The sequence below is a fragment of the Poecilia formosa genome, unplaced genomic scaffold (genome assembly GCF_000485575.1).
Source record: "Poecilia formosa unplaced genomic scaffold, Poecilia_formosa-5.1.2 Scaffold746, whole genome shotgun sequence".
NCBI lineage: Eukaryota > Metazoa > Chordata > Actinopteri > Cyprinodontiformes > Poeciliidae > Poecilia > Poecilia formosa.
Window position 1 is genome coordinate 30,560 of NW_006800685.1, and position 20,335 is coordinate 50,894.

At 36.8% G+C, this 20,335-nt stretch overlaps 1 protein-coding gene across 3 annotated transcripts; it reads right to left on the bottom strand.

The window, feature by feature from the left end:
- Positions 1–789: 789 nt before the first annotated feature.
- LOC103131347 (MAGUK p55 subfamily member 3-like) lies at positions 790–19,195 on the bottom strand. 3 transcript variants are annotated; one of them, XM_016666595.1, is made up of 20 exons: positions 19,097–19,195; positions 13,622–13,727; positions 13,336–13,454; positions 11,852–11,929; positions 11,654–11,734; positions 10,891–11,028; positions 10,713–10,794; positions 10,266–10,351; positions 8,694–8,768; positions 8,282–8,478; positions 8,141–8,205; positions 7,037–7,054; positions 5,987–6,028; positions 3,958–4,023; positions 3,623–3,781; positions 2,588–2,668; positions 2,377–2,470; positions 2,170–2,278; positions 1,355–1,474; positions 790–1,275 (listed from the first exon to the last, which is right to left on the bottom strand). In XM_016666595.1, the coding sequence occupies exons 2-20, from the start codon at positions 13,644–13,646 to the stop codon at positions 1,096–1,098; spliced, it is 1,815 nt and encodes a 604-aa protein (XP_016522081.1). In that variant the 5' UTR covers positions 13,647–13,727; positions 19,097–19,195; the 3' UTR covers positions 790–1,095. The 3 variants fall into 3 exon arrangements, with proteins under 3 accessions (XP_016522081.1, XP_016522079.1, XP_016522080.1); XM_016666593.1 differs by lacking the exon at positions 19,097–19,195 and adding an exon at positions 16,174–16,361; XM_016666594.1 differs by lacking the exons at positions 3,958–4,023; positions 19,097–19,195 and adding an exon at positions 16,174–16,357.
- Positions 19,196–20,335: the final 1,140 nt, after the last annotated feature.

Below are 20,335 nucleotides of genomic sequence, written 5' to 3' on the forward strand. Positions count from 1 at the left end.
TGAATAATCATTTTTCCTCATCTTCAGGTGTGTTTTAACACCAATATGGAAGGGTATCGGAAATAAATTTAGAGTTGCCTCACATCATGTTAGTCCCTCACCAAAAACACATGCAGCTTTGTAAAACAATTTAAGAGACCACTTAAAATGATCAGTTTCTCTGATTTTGCTTTTTATAGGTTTATGTTTGAGTAAAATTAACTTTGTTTTATTCTATGAACTACTGACATGTCTCTGAAATTCAAAGCAAATATTTAGTATTTGCAGAAAATGAGAAATGGTCAAAATAAAAAAAATGCAGTGCTTCCAGACCTCAAATAATGCAAAGAAAAGTTCATATTCATTTAGAAACATAAATGTTTTAACTCGAGAAGAGATTAGAAATCGGTATTTGGTGGAATAATCAGGAGGTTTTCAATGCGGTTCAGTGCAGAGGCTCTTCTTTTTTTCCAGAGCTGTACGTTCCCTTGATTCTTTCATGCATGTTCCAGAAATCATTGAATCTCCCATGGCAACCATTCAGCTGTGCAAAACGTCTGGATGGCCCTAGCCCCGCCTTCGAGACGCAGCTCCTCCTCAGAGCTGCGGCTTTCAAGCTTCTGCTTCACAGAGCAGCTCATTCAGCTCCTTCAGACTAGCCAGCAGCAATTAGCAAACACCTCAGGTGGAACTGCTGAGCTCATTACATGAGCTACTGCTGAATGCAGTGCTGGTAAAAATGTTAAAGGGTCAACAGAGGAGCCATGTTGTGATGATGTCCTGAAGGTGGAGTTTTAGAAAGAGCAGAAGTTTTAATCATTTTTATTCATTAAATTACAAAGTCATACAGCATTTTTATAACAAAAGTTAACATAGTTACTTGATGGTGCTATAAAACGGCACTAAGTGGAAAACGCAAGCTGCCCCTTTAAGAGTCTGCCAAAACAGGGTGTACTTATTTTTCCTGTGACTGCATCAACTATCAGGAACATTTTTCTGTTTTTTTATGGCGGTCCTTCTCTAAGTGTGGAATGGTTACATGGCAGTAGACATTTGACCCCCCCACAGCGGTGGGTCCTTGCACAGTGGTCTCCGTTTATCAGGAAGCTGATTAGGCTAACGCCTCACCCAGCACACAGGAACCCACTGCGGCTCCGTCTGCACCCTCTCCAGCGCCACCTGGAGCTCCGCTAAGGCACTCACTGGGTCCTCCTTCACCAACACGTAGTCCACCCAATGGCCGTAGCACTCGTCCATCTTCTCTGCAGACTGCTTCATTTCCTGGAGGTCCTCCTCCTGGTGACAACCAGACGCTTACTTTCACTCAAACGTCACCAGTAATAAGAATCCGTATGCTGGTTTTCGTGTGAGTTACCGTGATCCCAGCGCTGAGAGAGGAAGAGGAGCCGAAGTGTTTTCTTTGGCAGTCGGGGAAGCGAGGCGTCACGAAGATGATGTATGGTTTGAACTCGGCCGTTCGCAGCGTCTTCAGGGCCTGAATGATGTGGAAGCATTCATCACATTGCAGCTAAACAATCTACTGTGATGCATTACAGTCATCTATAATTAAAAATGTACCTTAAACTGAGATGTAACATAACAACCAGCAGACTGATACATGAATGGAACCGTCAAGATAACAGTGTGTTTAAATATTATTTTATCAATCAGTTCAAGCAGTTTTTATCTGTTTACTGCCAAATTGCATCAATCAGTCCCTCCAGTTTCTTTTGAATTATCGTGGAAATTCACATAAAATTCAAAACTCTGCACTTTTTTTGCACTAATGCATGATTGTGAATTTATTGTAGATTTTTCACAAAAATGGAGAAAAATATTCCCCATTTTCTGAGTAATGTTTTTCCTACCAAACAGCTGCCTCAGCCTTTCTTAATGTCGAGTTATTATTCATAATGATATGGCGAGTAATAAAAAGGCGCAAATATTTCTAAATTACTACCACAAACACTTTTCTAATCCAAAAAAAACAAACAAAAATCACCAAAACAATTGCGAAATTCTGGATGGACTGAAAAGATGTTCGATATTATTTAATTTTAAGAATTTATTTATGTTTCAACAGACTTTATCAGTACATTCCGGCCCTTTAAGAACATCCATGGTCTTGATTTGGCCCAAAAGGGAGACGGGTTTGTCATCCCTGCTGCAGATGGTGACAGTCATACTCACCTCTGGCTGCACATCCACTAAACAGACTTTGTTCTGACTCAGAACTTTATGAATGGACTCCAAGCTGGTGCCGTACAGATTCTCTTTATACTCCCCATATTCAATAAACCTGAAGAATGAAACATAATTCTCAGAAATTAGTTTGCACGAGTTAAAAAAAATCAATTTGTTAAAACTTTTCATTTATAATACTGTTTGTTTACTCACTTCCCATTCTGGATGTCGGCCTCAAAAGCTGCTCTGCTGATGAAGTGGTACTCCACTCCTTCTCTCTCGTGAGTCTTTCTGGCTCGGGTCGTGTCTTCAGGTCAAAGTTCAAACAACCACCAGGCCAGGTGAGATGGAGATAAACATGTTTTTGAATATAGAGGCTGCATCAGCTGAATTACGTATCTGTTTTATGTACAGGAATGCTTACGGGGAACAGCCAGACCAAACCACCGAGGATTATCTGCTATCACCTTCTGTTTTAGCTCCGTGACCCGAGCTCCCAGCGAACCTGTGGCCCACAAAATGATTTGTTTGAACATATTTTTTAAAAATGTAACCCTATAATTTCCATCAAATCTGATATCGGAAATTTTTAATCTTTCCATGTGCAAATCAAAAAAGAAAAGGTAGCAATTATTTTGAAGGCTTATGCATAAGATTGACATGACAACCGTCATGAACATGAAAGAGTCTTCATAAATGTTTACCACTGCTGTCATGAATGTCATTCGGTAAATAATGACAATTTTAATGCAAAGTTGCATTAAACGTCCATTAATAGTGTCAACTTTGCATTATTTGCTAAATAATGAAACTTTTAATGCAAAGTTCAATTAAACAAGCATTAAAAGCCCAATAAAAGTGTTAACTTTGCATTAAATAAATAATCTGGTAATTATTTATTTAATAATAATGACAATTTTAATGAAAAGATGCACTAAAAGATGAACTAAAAGACCATTAAAAGTGCCAACTTTGCATTATTTGGCAAAAAATGAAACTTTTAATTCAAAGTTCAATAAAACATGCATTAAAAATCCAATAAAAGTGTCAATTTTGCATTAAGAATGTCATTTTTAACCAAATCCATGCCAGTCTTATGCAAATCCCTTCAAATAAAGTGTAACCAAAGGAAAAATCAAGACAAAACAAATACAGAAATAGATTTTAAAAAGTACATTCCTGTTGACGTCAACAGGAGAAAAAACAGTGTAGAGAGAATAACTTTGTTATTCATAAAGTATCATCAAACTCCAAGCAGCATAAGCTTTCCCGCATATTTTTCTAAAACATATCTCCAAGAAATAAACCTTATTGTATTTGTTTAGCATGAGTTTAACACATTTTCAGTTAAAGACTGAAAAACACTTTTAGCTTCTCACAACAGTAATTTTCTTTCATTTCTGCTGCCACACCAAATGTTTTTGAAAATACGTCCGTTTTTTTTTAACAGCGTACCTACCTATCAGTACAATAAGGCGGGGCTTTTCTCCAGGGCGGGGCAAATATTGCGTAACTTCCTCATAGATCCGGAAGTCCGACCGATGGCCGTCTGGCGTTTGGGTCTCTGCCGGTGAACCCTGTCGATCTTTTTTCAGCCGGAAACTTCGGCGTAAACTGGCTGCGGTCGAGACATACAGAAACAGACTTATTGTTTATCCAGAAAAGAAAAGAGATTCAGTAAAATGCTACAACTCCTTAAACATAAACTCTCTATTTTTATTTAAACATATTACAGAAGCACGATTAGAACTGTGTTACAGCACAGCAAACACCGTAGGAAACCAGTAAGAGTACCTGAGTAAAATTCCCATGAGAAAGCATGGCCACAGAAGGCAGGAGCTGCCTTACTCTTGGGAGAAACTACAGCGTCATATTAGACCATTTATTTCACCAGTTTCAGTCACCAACACAATGGAAGCTATGAAGCCATGCATGCCGCGTCCGCCTTTCAAACACATGGAAAAAAATCAGCAGTTGGAGCTGGCCAATGAGATGCCACGACGGCTCACAGTGACAACGTGAGAAGCTTGGTGAGACAAAAGCCTCCTAATGTATTCCAACAATCCTGCTTGTTAGAATAAATTAGCTCAAAACGGCGTTTCAAAGAAACAGAAAGCACAATCAGCCATTCAGATGCTTCCTATAATGTCAGAGATTCATTTAAAATGTGTATATTTACTAATAATCTGTACGCTGCAGTAATAGATTGTTACTTTTTTGGAAACAGAGAAAAGATGAACCGGATATTAAGCCGTGTGTTACTGATAATGATAATTAAAACTGTTCTAAATCAACGTAAACTCTAAAATACGGTTTAATAAATGCATCAGACACAAAACTAAATAGGAAAAGACTAAAACTGGAGAAGGAAACACTTAGACAACACATTTACAATGATACTTTCTGTATTGATTCCCATTATTTACATAGAAATATTCAGCTTTAGTTTAGTCGGTTTAGTTACATTTCTTCAACTGAATTGTATAGTTATTAGAGCAGACAATTTAGATTAAACTGTTTTGTTGTATTTTGTTCTTTTTCCCCTCCTTCCTATGTAATAAAAACATATTAGCTTAAGTTTAATATTTTGGAGGAGGAAGTAATTTTTCTTTGAATTAATCAAATGCAAAAATTTCTAAGACTAATTTACAAAGGATATTATGTGATAAGCTATAAAAACTCACATTGCCGAATGGGACGTCCTTGTAATTCTCACACCTGACTACATTCCAACAAACTAACCAAAAATTTATTTCTCTACCAAAGCATAAATCAGCAAGCAGTCATTTGAAATATTGTTATTTTGGGGATTGTTTCTTGTTCTAAAAAAACAAAAACGTGAAAAAAAAAAATCTAAATGCTATTTTCTAAACCAATACATCAAAAGTATTACTACTTTTGCCAGCAGGGGGAGACAAATCACGCAGTTTTACACATATTTGACATAAATATACCATCAATGTGCATATTATTGGCCTTTTCCAAAATTTTGAAGATATCTAATTTAAGAACTTATTTTAAGTTACACTGATAATCATTTCTTTATGAGGGTGTAGTAGTTAGTTCGCTGTTTGGCCCATTTTCTATTGATTTTATTCTTTTAAGAAATTAAATTATTTAGTAGTTCTCATGAAGTGATTGTGGTGGTATAATTAATAGATGGAAACTTTTCCAAACACTTCACAGTGAAAGTTAAACCATCAATGTTTCTATCATTAAAAGTGGAAGTAAATGATTTTGTGTCCTAGTGTAGGTTTCATTGACTTCAATCTAAAGATTAAGGTGCAATTTAACAAGCCTAAGAAATAAAATATATTTTTTACCATTCTAACACACAATGTTAAATTTAGTGACAAAATATACTTTGTTTATATCGTCAAGTCTCAATAACTGTTTAAACTGATTTAAAATCTTTAAAAACTTTCTAACCAAGCAGGAAAGTTCAGCTTAAAAAACAAAACAAAACCAGAATGCTTATTTAACTGTTTTATCTACTGAATTTAAAGGAAAACATAGTACTGTTTGTCTGAGCCTTAAAAATGTAACTCATCCCAGCATATTTGTTCAGAACAGTTTTCTTTAGAAAGCTGAGGACCTTAGAAACTAAGCAACAGTTCACAAATATCAAAGGAAATGTTTACATTTCTTTAAATAAATGAATATTTAAAGAAAAAACAACTTTAATATGTAAGGAGCAGAAAAAACACACACAAACACCTACATTAACACTTTAGCAACAATAGCCTGCAGCCTCTAAAATAAAGCATGAATTAGCGCACAGGCTAAGCCAACATGTGATGTTTCAGGCGGCGTGCTTCCTCACCTACATCCTTTCCATTCAGAGCACTTTTACTGTCACAGTCTTCTGTGGGACAACAAGCAGGGAGAGAACGGGGTGAGAACGGGCAGGGGATGCTGCAGAGGAGACTCAGGCAGCAGGAACAGAAAGGAGAGGCGTGGTATAAACAAAGTAAAAACAAATGTTTCAAAGCAAATTCATGATCCTGAATGAAGGAAGGATTAAAACTGAATCAGAATGTTTCTGAGTTTCAGGTGAGACACTAGGGGGGGAATTTCAGAACGATATTCAGGCATGAAAATATGGTGATGTTTCACCGAGGCGTCAAACACAAAAACAACAAAGAAGAAAAAATATTCAGACACTTTTACATTTCCTCTGAGAAGCAGTTTTTAGATAAAAAAAACAATAAAAAAGCTTTTCATTGCTGTGTCTGAGCAGAGTTCAGTGGTAGCTAGTTACATTTACTAAATTACAGTTACTTGAGTAACTTTATGGAAAAATTTACTTTTATGGCTGTACTTTTTACTTTCACTTGAGTAATTTTTTAATGAAGTATCTCTACTCTTACTTGAATAAATTTTTTATCCACTGAATGAAAAACAAACATGTTTTAACCAAAAATTAACCAGACACAGACACACACCTGCAGTTTTCGTTAAGTTTCACGAGTTTTTTATTGAAAGAAACTGACTTGAATGTTTTTTTCTTTTGCCTGATTTTGTTATTTGTTGTTACTTCTATGAATTATTGTCATTTTCATCCTTAAAATGCCAAAATTTCCACTTGGATTTATATTTTTGTAAGTCTGATTATGAAGTTTTTAAATATTAAATGATAGATAATTTGATCAGTTTCTCAGTACTTGAGTAGATGTTTCACCAAATACCTTTTACTCTACTTGAATAAAAATATGTTGAAGTAGTGCTACTCCTACTTGAGAACAGGTTTTTGGTTTCTCTGCCCACCTCTGATCTGTTGCGTGTTGAGTTGCATTTGTGTTTAACGCCTCAGGTTGGTTGTTTCTGTCTAAAGATGGTTCATGTTTTCTAACATGAGGGTTTCTGAACGTACCTTTCTCTGTCCGATCAGCTGAAGTTGGCAAAGTGAGAGCAACACAAAGCATCATTGTAGCAAAACGTTATTACCAACGTTTTCGGCAATGTTTTTCTCAAATTCACAACCATTTCTAAAGTGTCATGTTTCTGCTTTTCTGTACCTATTTTATCAGGGAGGTTTGGACCTGGATAACTGAGGTCTGGTGAGAAGTTCAGATACATTCATGATCACTCAATGCTGTTAAGTTTGGGCTTGTAAAATTATAATCCAATGTTTTTCTCAGAATCTGATAATTAAACAAAACAGCAGGGGAAAAATTAAAAACAAACCAGAACTGCTTTAGAGGCGTAGTCCAGATATAAATGGTGGTGAAAGAAACAAACAAAAAAAGAACTAAGGAAGAAAGAAGGGAACAAAGAGAAAAGGAACAAGGAAGAAAAGAAGGAAAGAGAGAAAACAAAAAGAAGAAAAAGAAAAAAAGAAAAACAAAGGGAGCAATAAAAGAAAGTGAAAAATAAATTAAAAAGAAAGAAGGAAACAGAGAAAGGAAGAAAGAAATCAAAAGGAAAAAAAACAAGGAAGGAAAAATAAAGACGCAAACAAAAAAGAATAAAGATAGAAAAGAAAAAGGAACAAAAAGAAGACAAAAAACAAAAAGAAGGAAAGAAAGGAAAACGAAAAAATAAAGAAAGTGAGAAAGGAAGGAAGGAATAAGGAATGTAGGAGAAAATGGGAAAAAGAAAGGAAAGAACAAAAACAAAGGAAAGAGAAAGAATGACTCAAGGTAAAATGGAACTTAGGACAAGAAAAAAAGGAAGATTAAACAGAAAGAAAGAAAAAAGAAAAGAAGCACAAGAGGTTGGAAAGACACATTAAATCTAAATCTATACAAGAGAATGTGACATGACTGAAAAATGTCTAGTCTGGAAATTTGATTCTAATAATAGATTTGCTTTTTAAATTAAATCTTTTACTATTTCAGAGATTAAGCCCAACTTTTTAAATAATCTCTTTTTCTGTGTATCTTCCATAGATTGGATTTCATCTACATGTGATGTCATGTAAATCTGAAGTTGCTGGTCATATGCAGAGATTTAAATAAGAGTAAATAACTCTTACATGTTGGAGCTTTGGGAGACAGAGGAGCAGGAAGGGAATTCATCTTCATTCTGTATCTCAGACGCCTGGAACCAAATCCATAATGTTTCCGTTACAAAAGAGACAATACACACAGTAATGTGAAGAGTCATTTTATGTTACCTCTCCTGAAACTGAATGGAGGGGATGAGGGCAGCACGCAGGTTGCAGTCGCCCACTTTCTTGGCTTGCCACCAGGTGGCGTCCTCTTGGCTGACGACCTGCAGGATGTCCCCTCTCTTGAAAGGAAGTCCCGCCTCTTGACATGGCGTTGCTTTGTCCTCAAAAGGTGTGTAGTCAAACAGAGCGCGCAGGTAGACCTTCAAGTCAGGAAGCAAAAATGACTAAATATTCTACATTATTTCACTGGACAAAACAATGAAGAGTTTAAAAAATAAATTCTGTTACAGAACAAGACGGACGGATGGATAGAAATAAACAAATGAGAGAAGGATGACTAATTAATGGATAGACAGAGGGATGGATTGATGATGAAACAGATTGATGCACAGATGGATGGATGGATGAACTTTACTCTGCTCTCCTTCAGTCGATCTTCTTCAGCAACAGCTGGGATGATTTTCAGAGTGATGGAGCCCTGAGACTGAGACTGAGGAGACAGCAGCAGAGAAACATGGTCATCATCTTCATCATCATCACCATCATCTTCATCACAATCATCATCATCACCATCATCATCATTATCTACATTATAATTATCTACATCATCATAAAAATCATCATCATCACCATGATCATGATCATCTTCATCATCACCACCATCAAAATCATCATTAGCATCATCATCATCATCATCACCATCATCTTCATCACAATCATCATGATCATCTACATTATAATTATCTACATCATCATCATCACCATGCTCATCTTCATCATCACCACCATCAAAATCATCATTAGCATCATCATTATGTACGTCATCATCATCATTATCTACATCATCATCACCATCATCTTCATCACAATCATCATTATCACCATCATCATTATTATCTACATTATAATTATCTACATCATCATCATCATCATCATCACCATCATCAAAATCATCATCATCATCATCATGATCATCTTTATCATCACCACCATCAAAATCATCATTATCTACATCATCATCATGTACGTCATCATCATCATTATCTACATCATCACCACCACCATCAAAATCATCATTAGCATCATCATCATCATTATCTACATAATCATCATCATCACCACCACCATCAAAATCATCATTAGCATCATCATCATCTACATAATCATTATCTACATAATCATTAGGCCTGTCACGATAACAAATTTTGCTGGGCAATTGTCTAAAAAATTATTGCGATAAACGATAATATTGTTTCAAGACCTTTTGACACTGATTTAATGGAAATGACGTAATAATGCATGTGATTTCCTGCCATAGATAGATACTCTTTATTTTCAAAAGAACATAATACTGGAACTGATAAACTAAATAAACAAAACAAACAAAAATGGATTCTCAGTCTCCATTAACAAAAAAACGTACTTGAATAAAAACTAAACAACATAAAGCCAAAGTGGAAATAAATACTGCATTCAACCAAAAGAGTGCAGATTATGATTATGAATAACTGATTTTAAAATTAGTTAACTGGTCTTGTAGCCATTATTTTGTGCCCATGTGGCTGGACACCACACGACACGACGAACCCGATCGAACCGTTATACCCAGGATTTCTGTCGGCTAATGGTGGTCTCTCAGGTTTTGAAAATGGGCCGACAATCGGCCGACAACTCGTGTAGTGTAAGCTGGACATTGCACAAAGAAAATGAGGAAGGGAGGGTCAGTGGGGAGCACCGGAGCTGAGCTTTTTTTCATTCAGTGTCATCAACAGAAAGAATAAAAGGCAGGAAGAGACAATAAAGCCGATAATTAAAATGAGGTCGATAGGTTTAATTTATCGTGCGATTAATTGATTTATCGCGACAGGCCTAATATCATCATCAAAATCATCATCATCACCACCACCACCATCATCATCACCACCACCATCATCATCATCACCACCACCACCATCATCATCATTCTGATCAGTTGTTTGCTGTTTACCAGGATCTGGCTGATCTCATCAGGCCTTTTGTGAGTGATCAGGTTTCCGTTCACCTCTCGCAGCTCATCTCCTACATGGACCAGACCTGAAAGCAGACATGTTTCAAACCGCAGGCAGAAAAAGACTGGAGCCATTTCCCACTGGCGACAAGTCAACAACATCCCCATGGCGACGGCCAGTCGCTTATAATCTGGAAATATGCAATTTTGTGGCCATAATCTCAAGGATTTGATGCCTGCTGACAGTTCAATGGGTCGCACAGTTTAATCTCCTCACATGTAGCAGCTCTGATGACATCAACTTATAACGTATAAGAGAAAGATTACTGTAGTTTCCTCTATAGAAGCTTCAGGATTATTTACATATAGCTCCTTCCTGCTGCTGTCCTGCTGAATGTTCATTTGTTTCCTAAAAGAACGGAAAGATTTAGCATTCAGAGGCCTCACCGCTGCGGTCAGCTGCCCCTCCCCGCATGATTCTGGCCACAATTACAGCTCCGGTGGCCTCGTCTCTCCGAATGGTTGCTCCCTTGTGAAAAATAAGGAAGAAAAAACAGAAACATGAACATTCAACTGGAGCTTGGGTTTTCTCTGGTCAAGGTAAGCATTTAAAGTCAACCCTCACCAGAGGCTCTTTGTTCTTAACCAGACGGACGATCTTCACAGACTCTTCCTCAAAGTCATCGTCCAAATCTTCTGGCAATGGGGGAAGAACCGGGTCAAATTTCTTCTGGGCAACAATGTCGTGAGCTGACAGCACCGCCTGCATGAGCCAACAGATAAAACAGATGCATTAAAGTAAACCGAGAACACAGAGTTCGCTCATGGAGGCAGCAAGTTGGAGAAACTCTGCTACTTTATTCTGATTTGTTTTTTCTCAACTTTTCTTCAGATTTTTTTTGGCTGAGGTTATATGTTTGGATAGTTATTCCCTCTGGTTTTAGATACTGTGAGTATGGAAGGATTATTGGTCTGTTTTTTTAAACTTCTGCAAAACTGTAGGAACAAGATTTTGTTATTACAACTGTGAGTAGCTGATTAGCATCTCAAAAGCTCAAATAATACCTGAACAATTAGCCCCAAATCCCAAAGGAGTTAAAAAATGAGAATTTAAAGAGTCATACAGGACATGTTGCTGTGAAATATTGCCTCTGTTGTCTGGAAACTAAGCTGTTAGCACGTCAGCAGCAGTCTTCAGTCAGAGGCCTCTTTAGATTCGCTGAAAGACTGACTGCTACCACACAATCCCCATCAACAACTCTTTCAAGATACAACATTTAATTTCTCTTTGTGATAAAAACAGCATTTTTTAATTGAAGAATGTAAAAAAAAAATCTAATGTTGAAGAAAAGTCGAGGGAAAAAGTTTTAGAGTAAATGTGAATCTACCTTCAGGTGAGGTGTGTTCAGCAAAAGCAGCAGCTCTCGCTCGTCATCCTGCAGCGGCCCGCTCTGAAGCTCTTCTGCCAGCTAACGAGCCAAAATCACACTTATTTCTTTCATAGATCACTCTATGAGACATGAGTGTCACACAAAGAGAAAAGAACAGCTCAATTTAAAAAATGAGGGAAACTTCACTGCACCTACATCCTCTGCCAGACAGGAGGCGCTGTGTAGGACCGGAGTTGGGCTGTACTTCTCGTACAGCTTTAACCGCTCATGGATCTACAGGAAAATAAGAGAAACTACTAAATAGATGTAAGGAGTAAAACAGAGAGACAATGAATATTAATGAAACTTCTTTTTTAAGAAATCATAAACTTAAATGCCAGTGATACCCCAATATATTTTTATATCTGTTTAAGGGGATAAACACATTCCTTAAGAAGTTTAAAAAAAAAGTACTGTAATCAGATGTTACATAACTGATGAACTCAATGCTAAAATTTTACATTAATGTAAGCACACAGATTCAAACTTAGGTAAAAAAAAATTTATATAAAAACAGAAAAAATGGAATAAGAGATTGTACAGTGTTAAGAAAATAAATTTAAAGTATGCTGGTTTTGAAACTTAACATGTCTTGATTGAAATAGCCTAATTATAGTTTTAAAATTAGTAACTTATTCTGCCCTATTGACCCTTATGTTACCTGTAGTTACAGCAGATGGTTTGCTAAGATCTTTGTCTGTGTGGGAAACAATCAGGAGAAGTTCCAGCTTTTCACACAGATCCGTGAAAAGCCATAAAACAGCAGGAGTTCAGGAGAAGCTCTACTCTCACTTTGTTTAAACAAAGGAGACAGATGGCCTTAGATCGTGACTTGCAGGGAGTTTCTAACTTTTAAAGAGGGTCAGAGATAGCTCCTGGTTGGATGAGCAAAGGTACGCCTTATTTGAATATATTAAAGACAAGAATACGCCTTTACTATAAAACTTTCTACACAGGAGTAACAAATCAGATTTGCTCTTGCAATTCTCCAAAGACGTCTTTGCACGTCTTTGCTTTTCTTTCTTCTTCTTTTCCATTTGTCTCAGATAAATGAATGTATGTCTCTGTTCTGCAGTTTCTGTTGTAATTTCATATGTTGTCTTCTATTGGATTAAACTCTGTAATTCTGTGACGTTTATACTCATTGTTTTCTGTGTGGATACACGCGGCCCGCCGGGAGAACCTGGGATGAGAAGAAGATCGAGCTAGAGAGTTTTCTTAAGATACAAATAACCTAAAATCTTCTTCAACAACAGTAAGGGGTAAAATTACAACAAAATAAATAATACTGCACAGTAACTAAAAAAAGCATATTGTGTTTAAAAGAAATGTGCAAATGAGGAGAGTAATTCAAAGAAACATGAATGGATATTTGTGAACAAAACAACATTTATTATTATTTACAAGAAATAAAATAACTGTGCATTCAATATTTTGATATATATATTATATAACAACTTAGTTGCTACTTTTAATACTATTTATGGAAATGGAGTGGTAGTGGATTTTATTAATTATTTGTTGGTTGGCAGATTTTTGTTGTTGAATTGATGGATTTAAACATTATTGTCAACAGTAGATGCAAAGAAAAAGGTTCCTAAATGACGTTTTGTACGTCTAATATGAAGAATCTGCTCTACCTTCATGAGGTAACCGATGCTTTTCTCACTGAAGACGTCTCTGAGGAAGACCAGGTCCTCCTTGTGGTTGGCGTCAGGGTGGAGCTGAGATGTGAGGATGGCCAGAGTCTCATGGAGCCCTGCAAATAAAAATAAAAAATAATCATACCATTATTAGCATGCTTGTTTTATTCCTTCACAATCCAGTTTTTAAATAACAGGCAAATGACCATCGTACTACATCTGGATTTTTCTGTAAGCACATCAAACGTGTGAACAAACATGCAGGACTTTTATTTCACTCTACCTGTATTTGCAGAAACGATGGGCATGACTTCAACCCAAGGAGGATGAGGAGATGGAGAGAACGAGGAGGGGAAAGGAAGGAAAGCCGTGTGGAGAGTCACACACAACTACAGGAAAAAAAAACATTTTTACAGACAGTTAAGGTGAATCAAAGTTGTGTGCTCTGGCAACTAAAACCTTTTTACACATGACATTACAGATGGCATAGCTCTGATTGTAATTTCTAATTAAAAAGCCATTAAATGTAAGATGAAGGAGAGAGCGGCGTCCTTCTGACGGTGATCCATGGATTCATTCATGCTGAAGCTTTGCTGTAATTATTACCTGCTCTTTTTACTGAGGCATGAAGCTAATCTCAAACTGCTGCACTGGAAGAACTGAGGTCGAATAAAACTGGAAAAGTTTTACTCATCATCCCACCGATACTAAAGTGTTAATATTTGTCATTCTTGGTTAAGAGCTGTGTTTGTTTTGAAGATATTAATGAAAGTCTAAAGGTGAAAGGTTCAACCAGCCCCTCTACGTTAACCAAATGAAACAAAATTGATGTTAGACGTTTGCCCTATGTTTGTGCAGGAAAATTGTAGCTCACCAAATTTGGTGTCAATCATCACTAGAACGTTGTGCTGCAAGAAAATAAGCAATATCAGTGGTTACAGTGGTGTATATGTAACAAAAAGAGACAAAAACCAACTTTTGGCTGCTCAGTTTGATTTATTTCATAAATGTGAGAGGCACAGATTGAAGATCTCTGACCTCCAGAAACTTTTATTAATATCTTAAAGTGACAGCAGCTGAAATGAATTGTTTTGCTCCACAAACCAGCACAAATGCAGCACAAATTGGCGTATGGCTATACTGTAATAATGCATTTCTCTAAATGCTGTGATGGTAGTAATTTTACTCGAACATGGTGCTGCAAGAAAATAAACAATATCAGTGGTTACCGTGGTATACATGTCTGTATATAACAAAAAGTGACAAAAACAAACTTTTATCTGCTTCTCCTCAACCCTATTATCTTGCGCAGCTGTGCCTGAACTAATCCTCATACAGTATGGTGAAAGACTTATGTCGCCACTGTGATTACAAGCCATCTGTGTGAAACTGCTCAGCTGAGTCATGACCTTTAACCTCAGTCAAAGACTGAGCCTTAAACCAGGCATCAATGATAATAATATTCCCAGACTGATTCAGTCTATCGCTGCTGGATGCGTTCATGTTACAACTTCAGTTCAGTTTCACTCATTATGTGTTTATTGAGCTGAATGTGCAGAGAAATAAAACTGATTTCCCACATTAAAGTGTTCTGTTACAGTTTCAGAAAATATACTTAAAATGTAGAAAATCTCAGTTCAGATAATGTTGGGAAATGTAAATTCTTGACTCCATTTTGAAAGCTGGTTAAATACAACACAGATATTAAGAAGAGAATGGTTATCGCCTGCTTACAACTCAATGACTGTCTTTTCCTTACCTTTAATCTTTAATAAGACAAAATAATGTATTTTAATTTAAACGTATTTAAACATATTAAATAAAAACTTGTCAGAGTTGGCATGATTTTGAGATATTATTTTTCAAACTACTATTTATAGCTTGGCTTGTTCTCAGACCCAAAACAAACGAGCAATTCTCCTTCTCAACAACCTTTTGACGAACCTTCAATAATACAGGTTACATTTAATTTCCCTCTGGGATTAATAAAGTATTTTTGAATTAATTTCAATTTGAATTCTCACTTGGCACTAAACATGGATCAGTTATCCACCAAGAATACCAAAGAAGGTACAATAAGATGCTGTGCACTGCAGGTCTGACCTTGCAGGCTCACATGTCTTTTCCTTGGTTAAGAGAACGATAAATGTGTCCCAGCACCTTTAACAGAGCGGATGCCGCTTTAAAATTACAGTTGGTCATAACCTGACTAACTAGCTTATAGTAGCTTGTTATTTTTGTTTGCACCACATAAAGAGAAAAGCAAAAAGGCTCTAATATAAATACTTAAAGGAAATTAAGGGTTTTGTCAAAAAGGGTTCTTACAGCAATAGTATAAAGAATATTCAATATATTACATTATTTTAGTTGCAGTTGGAATGATTTCCTGCTTTAATTGAAAGCAAATATCATATTGTGCTTTTTCGGCTGAGATTTTGGTGTCAGCAGCACCTGGATGCTCAGGGTCATTATTACACCGTGAGAATCAGGCTTTTGCCTACTTAGCACATTCCTCGACTTTTCTATGTTTGGCCCTGGGAGTCGACAATCCGACTCTCTCCAATCACAAGCTGTCAGCGACAGCTTAACTCAAGCATCATTCTGGTGTTTCTCTCACTCATTAACTCGAGTTACTTATGGTTTCCATGGACCATATGGTGCTTTTATCCAACCTCCAGGATTTAGACGAAGGAGCGCGCAGTGAGAGCATGAATGAAGATTTCAGTGAAACTAAAGCAGAAGGAAATGTCAGTAGTGATGCAGAGAAATGATCATTAAAGAGACAAAAACTACGAACCGCATGAGGTGGAGTGTATGCTTGGTAAATCAGCTTACGTTAATGTGGATCACACATGTTGTTAAACGAGAAACCGGCCAAATCTCCAACATTGCGTACAGATATTTTAACCAAATGTCTCTCTCCTCTCGCCTCGCACGTAAACATGCGTGCACGCCACCTGCTTGTCAGATTCATTCGCTGCTGAACGGGTCCCGAGAGGAAGACAAAGGGGAGGCCAGGTCGCCAATATGCTGCAGATCCCATCTGGCCTTCACTGCGTGTGTGTGTGTGAAGCCTAGCCACCGTTTATGATGCCACCCACAAAATTCATCTGACATATTTGCATTTGACCGATTATATTCCCATCAAGAGCGCGAACTCGTTTTCATTTTGAGATCAATATCACGAATATTCTTAAAGGGCCGGTTCTGCCAAAATGTATTGATAAACCCGATAAACAAAAAGTTAGAACCGTCTCTGCATTTGATAAGTTCATTTTCATATCGATCAGTCCCTCCAGGATGTCATTCTATTTTTGTAATGTTTTGCAATAAATTGCTAATTTAAAAATATTACCAAGTACTTTTGCAATATTTCCACTTATGTATGACTTTAAATGTGACTTTTTGTTACTCGCAAAAAACAAACAAACAAACAAACAAAAAAATCTATCACAGACTAGAACTTGACATAAGTACAGAGAGGCAGAAGTGGAGGAGTAAAATATACTGCCACCTACTGGCGGGAGTTGGCATCACTTCAAACCAATATTTTGGAAAATTTCCAGTAAACTCCCAATTATGAATTAGCACAAAAAATGACGCAATTTGTTGATTTTGTGTGAATTTCCACACCGTAGTAAAACTGGAAGCGTTGCCTAATGCTTCAAGTAAAGAGCCACTTTGATTTGATTAACAAAACAATATTTAAGCACACAACTGTTATCTTGACGGTTCTATTTATGCTTAAGTTTGGAGTCTAAAGGGCCACTTAAAAAGCTACGGTGGGCCGGATTTGGCACCCGGACCTTCTGTTTGACACGTAATCTAAAAATAAATGCATTTTCATCTAATTACTAGCAAAATCAAGCTTCTCTTTCCAAATTATTGTAAATTTCTCACTAAATGTAATCTTACAAGTTCAAAATCAAGATTTGAAACCAAGCCCAAATATGAAACAATAACCTGGATTGTTATTTCGATATCCTAAAGCTTATGTGAGATTTTGAGACCGCTTAGATAAAACACCAGACAGAAACTGAAATGTTTGTGCAGAGGAGGTCAGGAGGCAGACGGCTCTTAAGAAGCTTATAAGAAAATCACTTGAAAACACCTTCAGCACGCCCCCATTTGAGAAGCAGCCGGATGGAGGATCAGGCCGGCCCGAGCGCTCGCTGCTGGAATAAAAGCTGCTGCCTTTGTGTCTGAGGGACGGACCCCGAGGTCTCAGAGTCTATCTCACAAAACACTCCAAAAACCTGCAGGCAAAATCTTTTTATCTTTCATGGCAGAGAAGAAATTTTATACAGAAGTCGATGCAGAAGAGGTTTGATTCAAGGATGATGGGAAAGTGGCAATAATACAGTGTAACAATATCCAGTGAAAAGCTAGAAGACGACACAGATCGATGTCATCGGATACAAGGCTATAATTCTCAAATAAAGAGCTTTATTTGTGAGATTTTACGGTTTGTTAGCATTAAACTTTGGCCAAATCATAAACCAATGCAATATGTTTATAATTTTTTTAACTAATTTGATAATATTTTAAGAGGTTTATATGTCCTTTTGCCCCTTACAACAATTGTTGCATCATTTTAAGTCTTATAGTCTTTTTTTTTGTTAATCTGCAGTATTTGGCAACTTGTTGCTGTACTTTACTCTGCTATTTTAACTATCTGTTTATTTGTAGCACAATTTTGCTATTTTTTTCTTATTTCCTATGTATTCATATTGATTTTGTCCAATAAATGACTATGTGGGGCCTCTATCAGTCTAGTTTTTTCTGTATTCTGCTATTTGTTGCTGATGTTTTTAATATTTTAGACAAAGGAAGTTTACCTGTAGCAGCATTCATAAACAGGGTATGCTAAGAACTTTAAATAAAAATAAAGGAACAAAAGGTAAAGAAAACTGCATAAAAATACAAGCAGTAAAATAAGAAATAAAAAAATTAAAACAAACAAAATACAAATTTAAAACAATCAACTAACTTGCTAAGATATAATAAAAATGAACTGACCAAATATTTGAGCTTTACAGGAAAGGCTACAGTAACCAAAAGTGTTTTTAGTTCTGATTTAAGAGACATTATTCAGCTCTGCAATATGAAATAGGAGGAGCAAACATGTATTGAATGGAAGTGACTCTAGAATGGCGCCTTGTGGAACCCCATGTGCAATTTATCACTAGCAAAAGGTAAAAAAGTACTCATCTTTGCATTAGTGCATTTGTTTACTTACACTGATTGCAAAATATGTTCTCACCAAAATATTGTGCTTCAAATATAAAGTATATATTTTCACTAGGATAGAGATTTTATTATTTTTATTATTCCCAACACAGTTACAGAATCCTAAAAATGCCTTTAGGACTTCTGTGTGTTCACTTACTGCCAATTAAAATCACTAATTTCCATAATTCCCTCAACAAATATCTTTATTTGCCTACAAAGAGCAAATAAAGCCGTAAAATTACTTTTTATAGTCCAGCTGAGATGGACTGGAGCAGGTAGTCCACACCCCTCATTTACATGCAGTCCAGTCAGTCACACACGTTTTCCCTTCATACATGTGCTGTCAAACCTACAACATTTAAGAGTTTCTCAAAGCTTTTGTTTTTTAAAAGCATATTCTTTCAGCGCTGTTTAGTCTCAGACTCCTGCGCTGTACATTTCTACACCGCTCATTCAGTCTCAGACTAATAAATAAAGGCTAAAAAGCGTGCAGAGGTAAGTGAGCGCATATTGAAAGCATCCTTACCTTGTTGAGGCTCCTCTCAGCGTGCGGTCCTCTCTCCGTCTGTCTTTGTTTCCACTCGACAGCCCGGCCGCTATAAATGCAAACCAACCTTTGTTTTGTTTATTTATTTTTATTTATTTCTTTATTCTCAGGTTCTGTCTGTCTGGTCCGCAGCTGAGTGACATACATTGGGTTTTATTTCCCCGCTCCTTCCTGTCTATCCAAATGAGCCGCCCCTTCCCCCCGACGCCACTTCGCTCTCGCCTTGTCTCGGCTCTCCTCCTGCTGCCTTCGGGGACGCCTCGTAAATTCCATGCTCCCAGGTTTTTCAGCGGGTTCTCTTTATAATGACTGTTTTCGTAAAAATAAATGAGTAGAAATCCATTTGTGGTCATTCCCATGTATTGTTCCGTATAAATCTTTACTGAAATCCTTATAGGTGACAAAAAGATGTGCACAGTTAATCTCTTCCCTACATGTGACATAAGCAATATCCTGAGCAATATCTGCTCAAAAAGAACCTGCTAAAAATGTGATGTGACTTGTTTTGTAGAGGTTTGGTTACCATGATCACACCCTAATCATCGATGATTATCAAGTCAGAAGAAATGTGTTTTTACTTATTTTAGATCTTGTGTTAACAGGATCTGGATGTGTTGGTTGGATGGACAATATATTCTTCTCTGTTTAAAGTATATTATAGTTTGAATGTTCAAAAAAAGGACAAAGTGAATATTACTATCTATTTTTACTGGGATGCACCAATCTGGATTTTTCTGGCTGCTAATAATTTCCAATCCAATCTGAGAGTTGAGGAACCGCTTAGGATTTCTATGAACTTTATGGGGCAAAAAATACTTCACATGCACACAAAATAAGAGGTTATCCGCATCCGTGTATCCAGACATATGTCCCAAACCTTTGTACGATTTTAAATTAAGTCAACAAATGCATTAAAGTACTTGCATGGTAGTGTGGATGTGTTCATAGTAGGGGCACACCGATTAATCTGCACCAATTTCCTTAATTTTTAGGAGGTCAGTGATCAGCTGATGCTCACCTGTGAAGCCGATCTTATCCACTCATCTTCTCTACCTCAGCAAAGGTCTAAAAATCAGCCACTGTCATGTCTGCATGTTTGCATTTAACAACAGTCACCCCACTGTTGCCAACTCAGCAACTTTCTTACTATATTTTGCAACATTTCAGACAATCTGAATCAGCAGGTCAGGCTTTTTGAAGATCAGTAATCAGCGATCG